General features: G+C 38.5%; 1 protein-coding gene and 1 long non-coding RNA gene across 13 annotated transcripts in view; one reads left to right on the top strand and one right to left on the bottom strand.

Annotated features, from left to right (window-relative positions):
- Positions 1-18,168, top strand: part of RBMS3 (RNA binding motif single stranded interacting protein 3) — a 717,162-nt gene that overhangs the window by 444,300 nt on the left and 254,694 nt on the right. For all 12 annotated transcript variants that reach the window (XM_059162401.1, XM_059162402.1, XM_059162403.1 and 9 more), the window contains one exon: positions 7,928-8,085. In XM_059162401.1, coding sequence (XP_059018384.1) covers positions 7,928-8,085 — 158 coding nt within the window. The remainder of the gene's footprint in view (positions 1-7,927; positions 8,086-18,168) is intronic.
- On the bottom strand, positions 1,295-3,321 carry LOC131824461 (uncharacterized). Its single transcript, XR_009350860.1, has 3 exons — positions 3,251-3,321; positions 1,965-2,119; positions 1,295-1,429 (listed from the first exon to the last, which is right to left on the bottom strand). It is a non-coding gene; the product is annotated as an uncharacterized LOC131824461 (long non-coding RNA).

Here is an 18,168-nt window from a genome sequence, read left to right as displayed (position 1 = left end):
TCTGCACTGCTCTCTAATTATATGTGTTGTGGTGGATATTCTAGAAGAAATTAATGGCGATACTCACACCATTTCTGTACTTCCAGTTGTTTGAAAGAGGACCATAGTCATGATCAACAAGTCAGGTGACAGCTTTCTACCCCAAAGTTCATGAGAGGCCAATAAAATAGACATCCTTGGAGAGCCCCTTCGGAGAGGCAGGTTAGATTCTGAGAAAATGTGGAGTGATTTGTTTACAATATTGAGTAGTTCTCTATAGTTTGGTTTCCTGTTCTCATTTTTTATCTGTCAGGACCCAGAGTACAAAACCATACATATTTGTGACGTAGTAACATATTACAATAAAACTATAGAGAGATCTCAATATTGTAAAATGTTAATTTAGCATTTTCTCACAGGAGAAACCATCACGTCAGGGCTGATAACGGGCGATACTGAGCTCGAGTTCATGAGGTGCATGTGGAGGGAGAAGTCAAGGCAAGCCAGGAATCCAATCTGGCCACCTGTTCCAGGACCACAGGTAATTCAAATACAGTCATAAAGACTCAAGAGGCTCATTGAATCATTCATTGCTCACCTCAACTCCGAGGCTGCTTGATTGATCTAGAAATAAAAGCCTTAAAGAATTGTGCAAATTACCAGTGGTGCAGGTTGTCCTAAGCACCGGGCAGGGTTTCACAGGCTTCTGCCAAGTTTCTTACCCAGAATCAAACCCTCCAATTGAACTTGAGGACGTGAACTCCTGTTGCCAGTGCCTGGCTTGCATTAAATCTAAAATAATTAAATGCTTCTTTAAAAATATGTGTTCCTTATAGAAATTGTTCTTCTTGGTGCCTTGGGAAGAAAAACTGGTATGTATCACCCCCTTACTTCCTCAACATGTGAAACAAGGGGAAGAGAAATCACCCTTTTTCTTTTTGGAAAGGGAGAAGATTAAAAACACAGGGCAGCCCCCTTTATCACTTACCAAACCCTACAGAGGATGAGTTTCTCAGGCAGGACTTGGGGGTGTAAGCCTCCTTCTTGGCAGTCCTTCTTTACCTTTTTCTTGGCTCTTTAATCATGATTCTAGAGCATGTATCTTATGGAAAGGCAGTGCCTCTCTCTTTCCCCAGTCAAAGGCCATGGCTCTGTGGCTAAGGAATGCAGATGTCCCAGTGTGAAGATGAGAACTGACCATGTGCTGTATGTTTTCATAGCAATACGGATTTGGCAAAATTAACACATGGTATGAGTTAGAGTCCTCCAGAATAATAGAACCAATAGGAGATATTTATTTATTTATTTATTATTGGAATCTGCTCACATGATTATGGGGGCTGACAGGCCCCAAGATCCGCAGTCATCAAGCAGGAGAGCTAATGGTATAGTTCCAGTGTTCTGGGCACCAAGCTTGAGATCCAGGAAGAATAGAAGTGTCAGTTTGAGCCTGAAGGCAGAGGGGGAGAACAAAGAAAAGCAAACACACACACATATGCACACACACTTAGATATACAGATCTATCTATATAAATACAATGTCTGTGTATACTTCTGTATATACTGTATATACACTTCTGTACATACTAAATCCTGTATATACTAAGTATATATTGTATATACTAAATATTTCTGTGTATAGATATATCTATATATCTATATCTATTTCAGCTTGAAGTCTAGTTTGAAGTCTGATCACTTAACTCAGGAGATCAGTCTTTCTGTTTTTACATCAGTCTTTCAGGTCTTTACAACTGAGTGGATGAGACCCTTCCACATTAGCAGGGCAATCTCCTTTACTCAGTCAACAGATTCAAATCTTAGACTCACCAAGAAAACACCCTCCCAGATACATCCAGAACAACATGACCAACCCCCTGTGCTCCACGTGGCAGAGTGTGGTTGGCACAGAAAATAACCATCAGACACATGGATGGTACTGAAGCAAATAGGGCCACAACTAGAGACTCCCTCCCATGACTTACCTAGAGGGGCCATAACACGGACAGCCATGCACCGAACATGCTGAGAGTATTACCAGAACAGGGAAGAAAACTTTATACCGAGACAGTGGTAAACTAGCTCCAAATGCTCTGATGCCTCCTGACCAGTTGTTCACATGGGAGGCTCTGGCTCCTTGCTTCCATTTTCAGGGTGAGAGAAGACAGTTTTTATTACTATTAACTTTTAAATTGCTACAACATTTAAAATGGACTATTCCATTAAAAAACAATTGCTCCTTTGTCTCCCCATTGATTTTCCTTTTTACAGGTGAGGCCCACTGAATTGCTATATTTATCAGCAATCCCCAGAGTTGGTGTAGTGTAAGAGAAAGGGGACCAGATGGAGAGCCAAAAAGTATCACTTAGGGTGTTGTTTATTTGCCTACCGGCCATGTGACCTTGGCAACCCTTTCAAGAGACCAGAACCAGTTTTCTTATTTGCAGAGTGGAGGTAATAACTCTTGCCTTCCCTACCTCATAGGGTTATTATAAAAGGCCACCTGAGATAAAATGATGCCGCAGCATTTGGAATACTGTAAAACTCTGCTCTGTGTCAGGTAATAATAATATTATCTTCCGTCTGTATGAACATCCCTCTCAATGTGTTTTTAAAACATTATAGTCACATGTTTGCTTTAGAATTATTTCACACGTCCTTGGGATATTTCTGGATGTTTTGTCACCCCTACTTCAGATAATTCATCTTGAGACAGTTTTGACGCAGTTCAAAAATGAATAAATTGGTTACATACAATTTTGTGATTAAAAAAAGGACTTGATAGTATATAAAGTAAGGAAAAACTGATAACCATAAAGTGTTGTATTATGATGAGAAAAATAGGAATATAGTCCCCTAAAACAGTGTTACATAAAGTTTGGTTCACCCAATGGTACTCCTTGCACTGAAATAAATAACAGAAATTGAACGTAAGCATTTAAAACTTTATATAGCCATTTCACATCAACATAATATTTATTCTAAACATAATTTTGTTCTGTCAAATGTAATAATAAAAAATGCAGCTTTATTGTATTGTATTTTACAAATACTGGTGCATGACAGATTGAAAATAAAAATGGTCTCCCCCCAGGTATAGCTTGAAAAACATTGTTCTAAAGTCTCTAACACTAATAACTACTTCTAAATATTTAAATGTAGTTTTGGCAAGACTATTACCAAATCAAGTTTTGAAGTCTTCCACTAACTACCTTTTTCAGAATTATGTATCTATAATGGCCATAATGCATACTCAGAAATGCATACTCACAGTCCAGACTCTGTTGGTTTGCAAGCTCCTCTGGAACTTCTCAGGTATAATCTGAAACTGGCGGCAGTGCTCAGAGGGCAGCAAACAATGGAAGAAAGAGGCTGGCCACTCCAGGTGGGTAGGTGACAGGTTTAAGGCGTAAAAGCAGCTTATACACAAGGCTTGTCTTAGGCAGCAGGGAAATGAGTAGATCTCTGTACCGGCTTGCCAAATCTTAACAGTTTCTATAGACTTAACTGGGTTCAGCCTTGTATACCTTGCAGGTAGTCTCATCACCACATCACTATATCAAGGTTGGGTCCTTGCAACGGTCTGGGGGAGTGGGGAAGGCAAGGGAAGCCCACATTCCAAGGACAGGGGAGGAAGTGAGGAGCCTCCAGTTGCCCAGGTGTAGCTAATGGATCAACCAATGATCCCTTCTTCTCTTCCCTGTGACCTTCCCCAACAAAAGTAACCTTTGATCTAGATGCAAGCAACCCTTATTGTCCTCCATTGGTATTCATTCGCTTAACCTACCTTGAAATGCTCTGAAACTCAAATTGTCTTAAACTGTTAAAAAGAAATGAGTGCCCTATTTTGGCAATTTGCATATACAAAAAAAATCTAAGAAAATGGAAGACATTTCAGAAAAAAAAATTATTTACATATTCTTGAGTGAAATGACAGGTCTCTGCTTTCATTAATAATGGAGAGGATACTTTACTGTTTCACAATCTTATAACAAAATTAAATAATAGATCAAGAAATCCCTGTAAGAAAAGATAAAGAAACAGACCAATTATTGGGAAGTTCCTTATGGTGACCTGGTCGATCCAATGTAGTACATGTATGAATTGTAGTCACATACTTTTACAAATGAGTATACAGTGCAAAGTATTCATTCAATGAGTGTGTAAAATGCTGACCAAGGCTAGGACCTTTTTTTTCTTGTTTTCTTTTTTAATAAACTTAACTCGGTAGCTAAAGTTAATTGATGAATAAGCAAAACTGAATAAAACAAGAATTCAGAGGTTTTTATTGTCATCTGCATTAATACTCCTTTGAACTACAGCCTTCTGTCTGCTATTATTATTTCTTAAGAGAAAAGACAGTGTTGTGAATTGGTAAGAACACAGAACCATGTAAAAAAGACATGAGTTCTATTTCAAGCCCATGAACTTGAGCAAGCCAGACTACTCCTTTAACTTCTTTTTTCCCCCCATTCATTAAATGATCAGATTGAAGAAGATATCTCCTAAAGTCCATTCTGGAGCTAAGTCATTTGAAAATTTAAGTTAGAAAAGTTTTCTGGAGGTTGTTTTAGATTGTAATTCTCACATGAGAATTTTTTTCTGAAACATTAAAAAGAGAGTGTCCTTTGATTCGTAGTGCCAAAGCATCTTTTGAAAGTGGCCATCAATTTACATTAACCTGATACCTAGATAACATTAAAAGTAAAAATATGAATGTATAATTGTATAAAAATAAATGTATATATTCTTTTAAAGTTCATTCTGTGTCATGTCAACACATATATTCAAGACTAGTACCACATTTCAAAGGACAGAATTACTCAATAAATAACATTTCCCAACGCTATACATTTTCTGTGAATATAAATTAAGGAATCACACCATCCAGTACTATCATGTGTCTGCAAATACTGATTAAGGAGTCGGCCTTGCTGTTTGAATTTGAATTCAGAAAACAGCTTACTGGCCATTCCCTTATGTTCTAAGTCCTGTGTGTTGATCACACATCATTTTGAGAAGCTGCAATTAATTCTACACTTGGAAAATTTGGAAACAGATTTGAATGAGAATAAACTAATTCTTCGCTACCTAGATAAAATGACAAGATCTGTACAGTATGCTGGGATAGTGGGTTGGCTGGTTGTGGTTAGTTAGCCCAATCGAGGACAAAGAGGTGTAGAATGCAGGACAAATTCCTGCCATTCAGAGGACTGCCATCTGTTGCGGCTCTTCTCTGAGAAGTTCAGGGTTAATGCAAGAACTCCTAATCTGTGAGATGTGTATCTCTCATGGAACTTAAGTAGATCTAGTTGTGTAGGATCCAGAAATTGGATCATAAGAAGATGATTCTTTTCCTAATTCTGTCTCAATTCTGATTCTTCCCAGAAAAGGGGGGGGGGGGACCAAAACCCTCCATCTGGTGCTAGCTAGTTTCTCACACCTCTCTTAATTACGAATCTCGTTTGTTACTGAGAAATTTGAGCCACGAGAGTCAATGCCTTTTGCAAACAAACAGTACCTAGCTATAATTTAATAACACTGATTTGTTGTTTCCTGTTCTTACAATAACCTATCTAAGCCAAGTAATACCAGCTATTTAGTTTGGTAGCAACATAGAGTTACTTTTAGTATATGTGCTGCCAAAGCAAGCACATAGAGTTACTTTTTAAGCGAACTTAGTTAAGGCCAAAAGTATGTTGATTTAAAGGAAGCTTTTCAGCAAATAAAAAGTTATGTGTGGCTGGCAAAAATTTCTCAGGAGATATGCAGGTGACTGAAGCTTGGGAAACATTGGGCTAGTGAAAAACACACTGAATTTGAAGTTAGGAAACTTGGTCACCAAATCTATTTCCAGTCCTGTCACTAATTATCAGATTGTCCTTAGGCAAGATGATGCATCTTCATGACTCCATTTCCTCATTATTCAATGATGATATTGTTATTTGCCAAGCTACCTTTGGAGTGATGTAAAAATAAAAATTAAATGATGGGTAGTGAAATCGTATGAATGTTGTATAGGGGTACCTCAGTGGTGTAATGTATTAAATGTCTGACTCTTGGTTTTGGCTCAGGTCCTGGTCTCAGGGCCCTGAGATCGAGCCCCATCTTCGGCTCGTGCTCAACATGGAATATGCCTTAAATTCTCTCTCTCTTTCCCACGGCCCCTCCCACTCATGCTCTCTCTTTCTTTCCCTAAAATTAATAGAAAAATTTTTAACAGTTGTATGTATATAATATTCTTTATTATGTATCTGAAACACAACTTTTTCTTTCCTTTTTTCTTCCCATTATCTCAGTTCAAAAAAAAAACAAAACAAAAACATGATCATGACCATTTAGGAAAGGATAATAGATAATATTATCTCTTTTTTTCACTCTAGGAGCATGACATTTTTTTTAGTAGTGTGCGTGTGCATGTGTGGGTGTTGAGAGAAAGGGGGGAGAGAGACTGACTACGGTTATACAGTTTCTACATTTATACTATTCCTAAATACTAAAAGTGTGTTGTCTTTTCCTGATTGATTATATGTTTATTTTTGCCATTCTTCCATGGTGATAAAAAAGCTCAAAAACTAAATTGTTAAAAAATTTCACCTAATAATATATCTTATTAATCTCTAAGCTTAATAAAAATATTATGACCTATTTGAATATTTAGAATTGTTAAAAACAATAGCTTCAGGCCAAAATTGTCTTTTGTCTTGAAATAATATTTGGAATCTTCCTTGTATTTTTTTCACTGTGCCTAAAACCTTGACTTTTCTACAGAATATGATATCTTTTTACAAAAGATGTTTCACTGTTACATAATGTCATTTCCTATAGACTTCAGAATTTTTTTCCAATCTAATCTTGCTTATCCTTGAAGCTAAGTTTGTTGTTTTTGTTAAAATATAAAGGTCTAGTTAAATATATGATATATTTTGATCTTAATGGCCAACATATCAGGTTTGTGGCTGTTTTATCTTGATACATATATTCAACAAAGGCCCAATACTAATCTATTGTGTGATAGAGACAGTATTCGTGGACACAGAGATAATGCTAACAATTGTTTGGGTTCCCATTCTATTAAGGAAATGTACTTAACACTATTGCTTTTGGATCCAAAAATGATAGACATCATAATTTCATTCAAACATTAATATGTATGGTGTAGGATAGCAATTCCCAAACTTGTGCAGTCATTAGAGTCACCTGGAGGGCTTGTCAAAACACAGATTGCTTGTTCCATCCTCAGTTCCTGATTCTGTGCTTCTGGGGTAAAGCCGCAGAATTTGCATTTTTAGCAAGTCCCACAGTGATGATGAGGCTGATGTGGCTCCCCTCTTCCCCCAATCTTTTTGTCTAATGAAAGGTGGTAGAGCAGGACAGTGAAGCTGTGGACTTAGGTGATATCCCACAGACTTTGGTGATAGCCCCAGAGTTGAGCCCTGGCTTTGATATTTATGAACTCTGTAATGTGGACAAGTTAAGGATCAATTTTGTCTTCTGTAAAATGGTAACAGTTATATTTATTGGGAATATTGAATAAAATAATGCATATTGACTGTATAGAATAATGCTTAGCCTTGTAACGAACTTCCACTAAATGCAACATTTGTAATTGGTGGTGATGGTAATTGGAGTTTTGAGAGTAGAAGCAGTAGTTAGTGGTAGTAGAAAAGAATACACATTTCCTTTGTTCCTTGCAATAAAAGTTTATATTTCTTTCCTAAAGAGGCAGGGCAGAAAGCTTGCTTTTCATTTATGACATTATTTCTATGAGAAACACTCCAGCAAGAAGGGAATTCATTGAAAAGAAGTAGTGCCCTTATTAAAAGAATGTTCAAGAGTGTATTGGAGATGGGAATCTATGTTGCAGTTCAAGCACAGTTTTATCCATTCGTGCAGTAGGTTTTTTAGTATTCAGAACCTAATGTATTTGTTTCTTTCCTTCTCTTAGCAACAAGAGCAAGACCCAACAAACCTATACATCTCAAATCTCCCCATTTCCATGGATGAGCAGGAACTTGAGAATATGCTGAAACCCTTTGGACACGTCATTTCCACAAGAATACTAAGAGATGCTAATGGAGTCAGCAGAGGTGTTGGCTTTGCCAGGTAAAACATTTACTACATACCTGTGTTACTTTTCTTTCCTCCTTATTCTCTTTTAATTCCATTCCTTTATAGAACCAGGGCCCAAAGCAATGGAACATTTTGCCCTCTCCCTGCCAAAAAGAAGCTTTTCAAATCAACTCTGTATCTTTGTCTCAATCAAAGAATTCCAATTATAAATATGTTGTTCTTGCTAAAATCCATACCTAGAATGGTTATATATGTCTCGGGTCTTAATGGTATGCATGCCCAGTTCCCAATTCTCTCTTTGCCTGTAGATTAGCAAAATCAGATGCTGCCAATTTCTGCTATTGGTTATAAATGCCCAGTACTCCAACGCTAAAGAGCCCATGCAGTGAACAAAGCATCCAAATGTTTTTGCAGTGATTTCCAAAGAATGAGATGATAGAATTTCTCAGTCAAGAAAAGGAAGAGAAGAAAGATTTTGAGAAACAGAAATTACTGGGAAGTCCAAAGGAACTCAGAAATATAAGGGGGGGGGGGAGGTTAGGAGGGCACTTGCATTTAAGAGGCTCTGGCTGTGTGGTTTTGATATTTTACGCAGAACAGAAAAAAGCAAATTGCACTTTTTTCATTGTCAGAAAAGGAAAAGTAGTTTTCATCTTAACTTTAAGGGATGTTTACAAAAGAAGATCTCAGCCAGGAAGGGAGTTAAAATGGTGGTCCCTGCTGTGCTTTCATGAAAAACAAAGCAAAAGAAACCACAGAGAAAAAGAAACTGCTGAACAACAAAGAATGAGAGTAAAAGCCGTGTCTCCATGGCTTGGCATGTTTATGTGTCTCCAGCTGACTTAACATGGATGAGTGAGTGAATGGATGCCCGTGTCATCGGGAAGTCAGCCCTTTGCAGACAGGTGTGTCCATCTATAATCAATTCTGCCATCACCTGGAAACCATTCCAAACCAATATATATATATTAACCCACTTTGAAAGATAACATTTTATAAGGACACCTGGGTGGCTTATTCGGCTAGGCATCTGACTCTTGACTTTGTTCTGGGTCATGATCTCAGGGTCTTGAGACTGGGCCCCATGTCCAGCTGGAGCCTGCTTGGGATTCTCCCTCTCCCACTGCCCCTCCTGGGCTCAGTTTCTCTCTATTTTTCTAAATCAATCAGTCAGTCAATACTGGTATCTACCTTAACTTTCTGTAACTCATGGACCATGTCTTAAAATTTATATTCCCCCCATTTCCTGGTAGACTGGCAGACATATACAAGATGCATGCTGATTTGAAGAGAAATAAGCAGAATGAAGAAACTCTCCTGAACCTGATGTATGCTTGAGGCATTTACTTTTTCAGATCACTGGTAACTGCTCATTTAGGTGGTCAAGGCAGAGCTAATCATATCAGCCAGGGCTCTGAAATTTGCCAATGTCATCATTGTTGGATAGTATCTAAGCTGCTGGGAGAGGGCTGGTCAGTGTGGGAGTTCACTGAAATGAACAACACACATCCTTCTGGTCCTTCTCTCACTTCTTGACCCCCACCCCAAAACTCTCTCTAACATATTAGTCTCTCCTTCATTTGTACTCCCACTGAGAAATGAACATATTTCAACTTTATCAAGACAAAACATTTTCTAAGATCTATGGTGATCTTTCTTTATTTGCTTTTTCAGACAAAGGGCTTTTGATACAGATATGGTAATTTGCTAGGGCTGTTGTAACAGAATACAACAGACTGGGTGGATTAAATGACAAAAATTTATTTTCTCAGAGTTCTAGAAGCTGGAAGTCCAAGATGATGGTGTTAGTAGGTTTGGTTTCCTCTGAGGCTTCTCTCCTTGTCTTGCAGATGACATTGTTTTCCCTGTATCTTCACATGGTCTTCCCTCTCTGTCTCTGTCTTACTCTCTAATTTCTAAAAGGCTATAAGTCTTGGAGCACCTGGCTTGCTCAGTCAGAAGAGTATGTGACTCTTGATCTCAGGGTCATGAGTTCAAGCCCTACATTAGCTATAGAGATTATTTAAATAAATCAACTTAAATTAAAAAAAGAATTGGAGGACATCAGGGGCACTGGGGTTACTCAGTCAGTTTAGCATCTGCCTTCAGCTCAGGTCATGATCCCAGGGTCCTGGAACTGATGCTCTATGCTATCAGACTCCCTGCTCAACAGACAGTTTTCTTCACGCTCTCCCTCTACCTCACCCCACCGTCCTGTTCTCTCTCCCACACATGCTCCATCTCCCTCAAAGAAATAAATAAACAATCTTAAAAAAAAAAATTTAAAGGACATCAGTCAGATTGGTTGAGGACCCACCCATATTAGGCCCTATCTCCATATACAGTCACATTATGAAGTACTGGGGGCTAGGACTTCAACATAGGAATTTGTTGTGGTAGAGACACAATTCAGCTTCTGACACAGAAATCGGGCTATTCAGTTCCCTTAATTCTGTCTTCCCTATACACTTTCAGTTTGCTTAAAATGAAGAATATTCTTCTTGGTGCAGAACCAAGTAATGCACATTGTAAGAGACAACACTATAATCATCACATATGATGTTATGAAAGAGTAAATCCTATAGTGCTTTTTTTTCCTTTAAGAACTGAGGAAGAGTGGGGATTTTAAATTATTATTTTATGTCTGCTCTGAATGCGGCCTCCCTCTTTTAGTGCATTTTGCATATGGAAACTATCAATGATTCTTTAAAGTAAAATCGGGGGCGCCTGAGTGGCTCAGTCAGTTAAGCGTCTGCCTTCGGTTCAGGTCATGATCCCAGGGTCCTGGTATCTAGCCCCACATCGGGCTCCCTGCTCAGTGGGGAGTCTCCTTCTCCCTCTCCTTCTGCTCCTCCCCCTGCTTGTGCTCTCTCTCACTATCTCTGTTTCCCTTAAATAAATAGTCTTTAAAAAAATAAAAGATTAAAAAAAATACAAATCTGATCATGTCAGGGACCTGTTTATATCTCTCAATATGGTCCAAATGATTGGATTTACCAACCTGGACAACATTATCCCTGACATCATTATCCCTGACACCATTCAGCTTCTGGGCCTTCTGTCTTCCTGTCTCTTATCCTGGGCACAAGAAGCCCTTCCTGACTGTTACACTTTTCATGACTCTTACTCTGGCTTCTGCTTACTTATCCTTCAGGTATTGGCTTAAATGTCCTTTCTTCAAAAAACCCTTTTGTGACCTCTATCTCTAGCCTTCAAAGTTAGATGGTCTCATTACAACTCCTGTCAAAGTTTTTTTGTTTTTTTGTTTGTTTGTTTGTTTTTCTCCAAATAAGATCTATCAAAATTATAATGAATTCACTATTTAATGTGTGTCTTTACCCACCGGATTATACATTTCCTTACTGGTATTTCCTTTTCACTGTTGAGAGGATGGATAGGTGGATGGTAGTTAACATAATTACCTTTCGATGAAGTTCCTGAATGACTAAGCTCCAAGGAATGGCTTTTTAAAACTCTTAACTTAGAATAGGAATTATCAGTCACATTCCAATACTAAAACTTCAGTCTCCATACTCTAAATCATGTTATTTTCCAATTTCAGAAAGTAGCATGTGGATTGAAAAGGAAAACATAGGTTCAAGTCAATTTCTTAGGCCTAAGAAATCAAAAGAAAACATGAATCTGCCTCTTTTGTAAAAAACTAAGAAGCTGATGAAGAACCAGGATTTCATTTTTCTTGTTTTTTAGACCTGAAATTCCAAGAAGCAAGATCCCACATGATTTACCTAACTTGATGATGTGAAAAAATAACTTTAGTTCTATCATACATCATTGGGTCGGCCCAAATTCCTCTCTCCTTGCACTTGGACATTTGCTCTGCTTTTCTCAAACCACCATGGCTGCATCTTAACAAACTCAATCTTTCACAAATTAACTTTTATACAGTTTTCCTTTTTTATAAAAACCACCCTTTTCCTGTTGTTCAGCCTTTCCCATTTGGAGCTCTCCCTCTGAACTACAGAATGAAGATGACTTGAGGGACAGTCTTCCCACTTCTTCCCAGGACAGCGTGTAGCTAGTGAGAGAAGTTAATGGATTATGTACAAAGGTTGCCTTGGGACAGCGGTTCTCAAAGTGTAATTTCCAGGACAGAAACCTCAGCATTGCTTGGGAAAGTGTTAGAAATGCCATTTTGGAGTCCTGTACCAACTGAGACAGCAATGGTGGGAGTGGATGAGGTACAGGGATCTGTACGTTATCAAGCACTCTAGGTGACTCTCATGCTTCCTAAACCTTGAGAAGCATTGCCTCAGGGCATTAGGGCTTAATTTTCAAATCATCTGGAAGGCTTATAAAATTTCCGATTGTTGGCTTTCATTCTTAGAAATTTTTCCTGATGGAGCTGATTCTAGTTGACACCTCGATCACACTCTTCCACTTTGTCAAATGTACTGATCATAAATACATCTCCTGTCCTAGTCTTCAAGTGTAGGGATGGTGTCTTGTTCTTTTTCATGTCTATCCCAGCACCTAGAATATCATCTGACATATTACTGATCTTCAGTAAATTTTTGATGATGAACAAATGAAATCACTTCGAGTGCTTTGTTTTTGTTTTTGTTTGTTTTTGACTATAACTGGGCAGGGTGGTAGCATCTGATGGTAAAGATAAGCCAGTTCTGAGAAGGGTGTCCTGGGGTTTCAGAGGATTACCAGTCACATCAGTTCAACTATTATTGATTTACAAATTATTTCTTCATCAAAAAGTTCACAGTGCCACAGGCGTTATTAAAACCAAATGCTTGGGGCGCCTGGGTGGCTCAGTGGTTGGGCCGCTGCCTTCAGTTCGGGTCATGATCTCAGGGACCTGGGATTGAGCCCCACATTGGGCTCTCTGCTCAGCAGGGAGCCTGCTTCCTCCTCTCTCTCTGCCTGCCTCTCTGCCTGCTTGTGATCTCTCTCTGTCAAATAAATAAATAAAATCTTTAAAAACAAACAAACAAACAAACAAAAAAAACTAAATGCTTATTTGACTGGGAGAACAGTCGGCCTATAATTGTGCCCGGTAAATCGTATCCATCTCTTGAACTTATGGCTCTCTCAATTTTTTTAACCTGAATATATGTTTTATCAAGCTTCATTTTAAAGATTTTATTTATTTATTCATTATTTTATTTGAGAGAGAGAACATGAGCAGGGTGAGGGGCTGAGGGAGAAGGAGGGAATCTCAAGCAGACTGTACACTGAGCACAGGACCCTGAGATCGTGACCTGAGCTGAAACCAAGAATTGGTCGCTTAACTGACTGAGCCACCAGGTGCCCCAGCAGACTTTGTTTTAAATATTACCATTGGTCAGTTCTAATCACCAGATATAGTCCTTGGTTCATATGCAAGATATTCTAAAATTCTTTAACTAGAAATAAACCCCCCATTATTATTTTACTCGCAAGCTATACATTAATCTCCTTTGATAACCATCTCTTCAAAGTAAAGGTAGTATCTTCATTTTATATTTAAAACGCTGAACTTCAAAGCATAGATTTGAATGCCAGTAGGGTGCACAGGTAGCACAATTACAGGCTTTTCAAATTCCAGAAGCACCAGATATATCTGAAATTACAGACATTTTATTTTATTTTTTATGTTTTTTTTTCTTTAGTCTCTTGTAACTTAAAACAATTTATAAGATCCACCGCCCTCTAGGCAGCATTTTATAGCCAAGTCATAAACCTCTAAAAACAGAAGTTTATGGTGGGAATGCTGACAGTCAGACAAGTCAGACCCACTATTGCAGAGCTAGCTGGTGCCAACAGACTACCTTGCCTTCCAGGGTGAGGATCAGAGCATAAATCAGCCTGAGGCCGGACGGACATGACTGTGTGTTCATGTTATCCATTTCCCATTCCCAGTAACATGAGACCATTTGTCTAACAAAAATCACATTGAAAGAGTGTTATGTGAGGCCGGTAAAGAATGACCTGAAATGCAGAAGGGATGGGGGGTAAACATTCACAATTAATCCAGTTTCAACATCTGGGAACATGGAACCTCTTTAAGAAATGCATTTACTGTCCCCTGGTGAGCTAAAGAGCGTGAGAGACCGCTGAGCACAGAGACCTTTGTATTTTGTAGTATTTTTCACCCCTCCTCAGTACTCTTAATTTGATTCTCATGGAATTTTGTTTGAATGACTTTTAACATATGGGCAGCCCTGTGTTCTATCTCGCCCTAATGAATGAACACGTTTTCCAATTAAAAAGTTACAGTTCTTTCTTTTTGTGAAGTAAAAATAGTAATAATAATAATTGTGGTTATAGATAGACAAATACCAGCCTGATTATTAAAAATCAGTATAAATAGCAGGTTAAAATACTTTTTGTGTTTTCTTTTATTAGTGTCAAATATCTTTAAAATTTTATGATTTAATTTCTACTGCCTGATGCTTCTTGCTCCCAATCTTCTCCCCCCCTGAAATACAATGAACTTTGACTCAGGATCAGCATAATCAAAATATAAGAATTTAAAAAAAAATTATAAGGCAAATACCAGTGCTTCTCTTGCAGGCAAATATATGACCCTTTAAAATGACTATCACACTTGCGTAATTGTCATTGTTTGGGACATGTTTCAATCATATTTACTGATCTGATGGAGTATTTGTTTTAAATTTTTTTTTTTTTTTAAGATTTTATTTATTTATTTGACAGACAGAGATCACAAGTAGGCAGAGAGGCAGGCAGAGAGAGAGGAGGAAGCAGGCTCCCCGCTGAGCAGAGAGCCCGATGTGGGACTCGATCCCAGGACCCTGAGACCATGACCCGAGCCGAAGGCAGCGGCCTAACCCACTGAGCCACCCAGGCGCCCGAGTATTTGTTTTAAAAATCCCTCCACCTCTTGCTGTCTTGGTAACTGTTTTGCTGTTTCTACCTCAAACTTACATGGAACTAGGAAATCAAATGTGAACTAAGAAAATCTCTAAAATGTAATTTAGTGATTAGTCATCTCCAAATTGCAGCTGTATTTGCACAGAGAGAGATTACAGTGTTTGTTGAGACTGAAGAGAATAATGGCTGTTACTCCGTTCAGTAGTCTTAATTACTCAGCCAATTACCATCAAACGTGATCTACTGGAAAGTAGACTCTTGGTCCATCCTTCAGCTTCTGGATCTTTGTTCTTGTTTTCTGCGTTTCTTCATTTATCTTGATCTGTTTCTGCACAATGTTTCTTTCTTTCACCATCAGTAAGTCATGATCATGGCTAGAGGTATGGCAGAACATTCTGCTTTCTTTTCCATGTATTTGGAGCCTGGGGTTCAAGACCCAAACCAACCAACCAAGCAATGAGCCAACCAGTCAACCAATCAAACAAATGGCTTAAATTGCACCAAGTAATCTATCATTTTGAGATGTTCTGGACGCACGTCTTGCTCTATACATGGCTTTATAAAAACTAAGAGAAGGAGGGAAACATAATTTATTATTTTATCATTGTATCATTGAAATGACCAGATCGCAAAGATCATCCTCTGTAGGATGAGAGGGGAGTTCTGAATATTATTTACTCGTGTAAAGCTGAAATTGGAGAACTTTGTTACCTCGAGGTTGGAAAGAGTAAATGTACTCAGGACCTGTACAATTTCTTTGCCTTGTACTGGCTATAAGCACAAACCATGATGGGGGCTCTTGGGCCATCTGAAGGCTGTGGGAATGTGAAGTAGGTTGCCTGTTTCCCACCAAAAAAGAAGAAAGACTGGGAAATGTCATTTGAACTCACAAGTGTGAGTCTTTTTTAGTATCTTTCCTATAGTCTCAGCTTTCTGTAAGTTGGATCATCTCATCCACTCACTCTGTGTGGTTATGAACATGGCTTTCTGGGTCAGAAATAACATAGCTTGCATCTTACTTCTGCATCTCCTATCTGTGTTCTTGGACAAAGTATAAAACTCTCTGAGCCTCCTTTTCTGCTATGTACCATGTGTTTGTTCGTTTGTCCATGTCACCCAATAAGTATGTCTTGGGAACTATAAGATGCCAGTAATTGCTCAAGATACAGTATTGCAGAGGGGTACACAGGAGAAAAGTATCTGACATTGTACTAGACTGGGGAGACAAAAATTGTAACCAAACAAATAAGAAAATATAAAATAATATAAAATAATCCACATAAAATAATTGAAGGGCTATAAAAGCAAAATAAAACATAGGGGTACATTAGAGACCATGGCAGAATGAGAGGCTGGAAGTCAAGAATAGGCAAGTTCTCTGAAGAGAGAGCATTTAGGCTGAGATACATCTTGTGGTGGAAATGGATAGGGAATCCTGGCAAAAGGAAAAGGCAGGCAGAGATTCAAGATGGGGACAACTTTGGCATATTTGAGAACCAGAATAAGGGGTGAGGTTACTATTCATAAAGGAAAGAAAAGAGATGTAATATATAATAATAGCTAGGAGTTAAATGTGCCTGTAACACAAAGAGATTGATTAAAAGTGGTAATGAACCATTCATCTGTTGATGGACATCTAGGTTCTTTCCATAGTTTGGCTATTGTGGACATTGCTGCTATAAACATTCGGGTGCATGTGTCCCTTTGGATCACTACATTTGTATCTTTAGGGTAAATACCCAATAGTGCAATTGCTGGGTCATAGGGCAGTTCTATTTTCAACATTTTGAGGAACCTCCATGCTGTTTTCCAGAGTGGCTGCACCAGCTTGCATTCCCACCAACAGTGTAGGAGGGTTCCCCTTTCTCCGCATCCTCGCCAGCATCTGTCATTTCCTGACTTGTTGATCTTAGCGAAATAAGTCAAGCAGAGAAAGACAACTATCATATGATCTCCCTGATATGAGGAAGTGGTGATGCAACATGGAGGCTTAAGTGGGTAGAAGAATAAATGAAACAAGATGGGATTGGGAGGGAGACAAACCATAAGTGACTCTTAATCTCACAAAACAAACTGAGGGTTGCCGGGGGGAGGGGGTTGGGGAGAAGGGGGTGGGATTATGGACATTGGGGAGGGTATGTGATTTGGTGAGTGCTGTGAAGTGTGTAAACCTGGTGATTCACAGACCTGGGGATAAAAATATATGTTTATAAAAAATATATGTTTATAAAAAATAAAAAATTAAAAAAAAAAAAAGTGGTAATGAATTCCAGTGGCACTTAATGGTAGGATTTTTATAGTTCTGAACATTCTATACTTATTGATTCCTCCTTTATCTCTATTTTAATGTTTTTAATTTAATTTTCTTCCATTTCTTCACCAGAACTCCTTTTGAAAACTTTAGTCTATGGTTTTAAAGCCCAGATTTTGGTTATGATGTCAACTGAAGGTAGGCAGATAATCTAAGTATCAAGTAGTTCCCAGACTGGTGTAAAAGAAACCATTGTTTGTTTGTTTGTTTCTTGCCTTTTCCTTCAAACACACAGCCTCCAGGGTAATTTTGTCCCTCCAGACTTGATAGTTTTACGGCAGAGCCATCAGCATGCTGGCTGCAAACAGAATTTCACCCCACATGATTCAGCTGAAGAGACTAGAATAAAGCAGGATTTAAGAAAAGTGTGGGTAGAGTGAAGGGAACTGACCAAGGATGTGGAGATACCGAGAGATGACCAGCAGAAGGAAGTTTTACCACCCCAAGACAGCTGAAGGTAGATGGAAGAGTGCTCCCAGAGCCAGTGATACCCAGAGCTGTGGAAAAGGCTGCCTGGAGTACTGAAGACAGGGAGAGATACAGTCCCAGCCAGAGTGGCAGCGCCAAGGGCAAGAGAGAAGGAGGAGGAACTGGTCAAATTTCTCTTTACTCCTGTGGCTGAATCCAATGAAAAACTATCAGATAAAAGAGCTAAGAGGACAGAGTTCATAAACCGTTCTTTGAAGCATAGAGCAGAGAAGACATATAGAAGAGTAAACAGAAAATACCAGAAAACACATGGGTAAATTGACTTATTTTTCTTTCCCCTTGACTTCACTAATTAAAAAAAAAAAAAAAAGAGAGAGAGAGAAGAGAAAAGGAAAGAAATATAGTGCAAGGTTAATGATAACTAAGCATCTACTACTTTACCTTAGCATTGGCAATTGATACAGGATGGTAGGAGTGATGACAAACCAGTTCGGTTTAAAGGAAGCAACTGTTTAACTTCAGGTCATGGT

The sequence above is a fragment of the Mustela lutreola genome, chromosome 2 (genome assembly GCF_030435805.1).
Source record: "Mustela lutreola isolate mMusLut2 chromosome 2, mMusLut2.pri, whole genome shotgun sequence".
NCBI classification, from domain to species: Eukaryota; Metazoa; Chordata; class Mammalia; order Carnivora; family Mustelidae; genus Mustela; species Mustela lutreola.
This window is presented reverse-complemented; position numbering and strand designations above follow the sequence as displayed.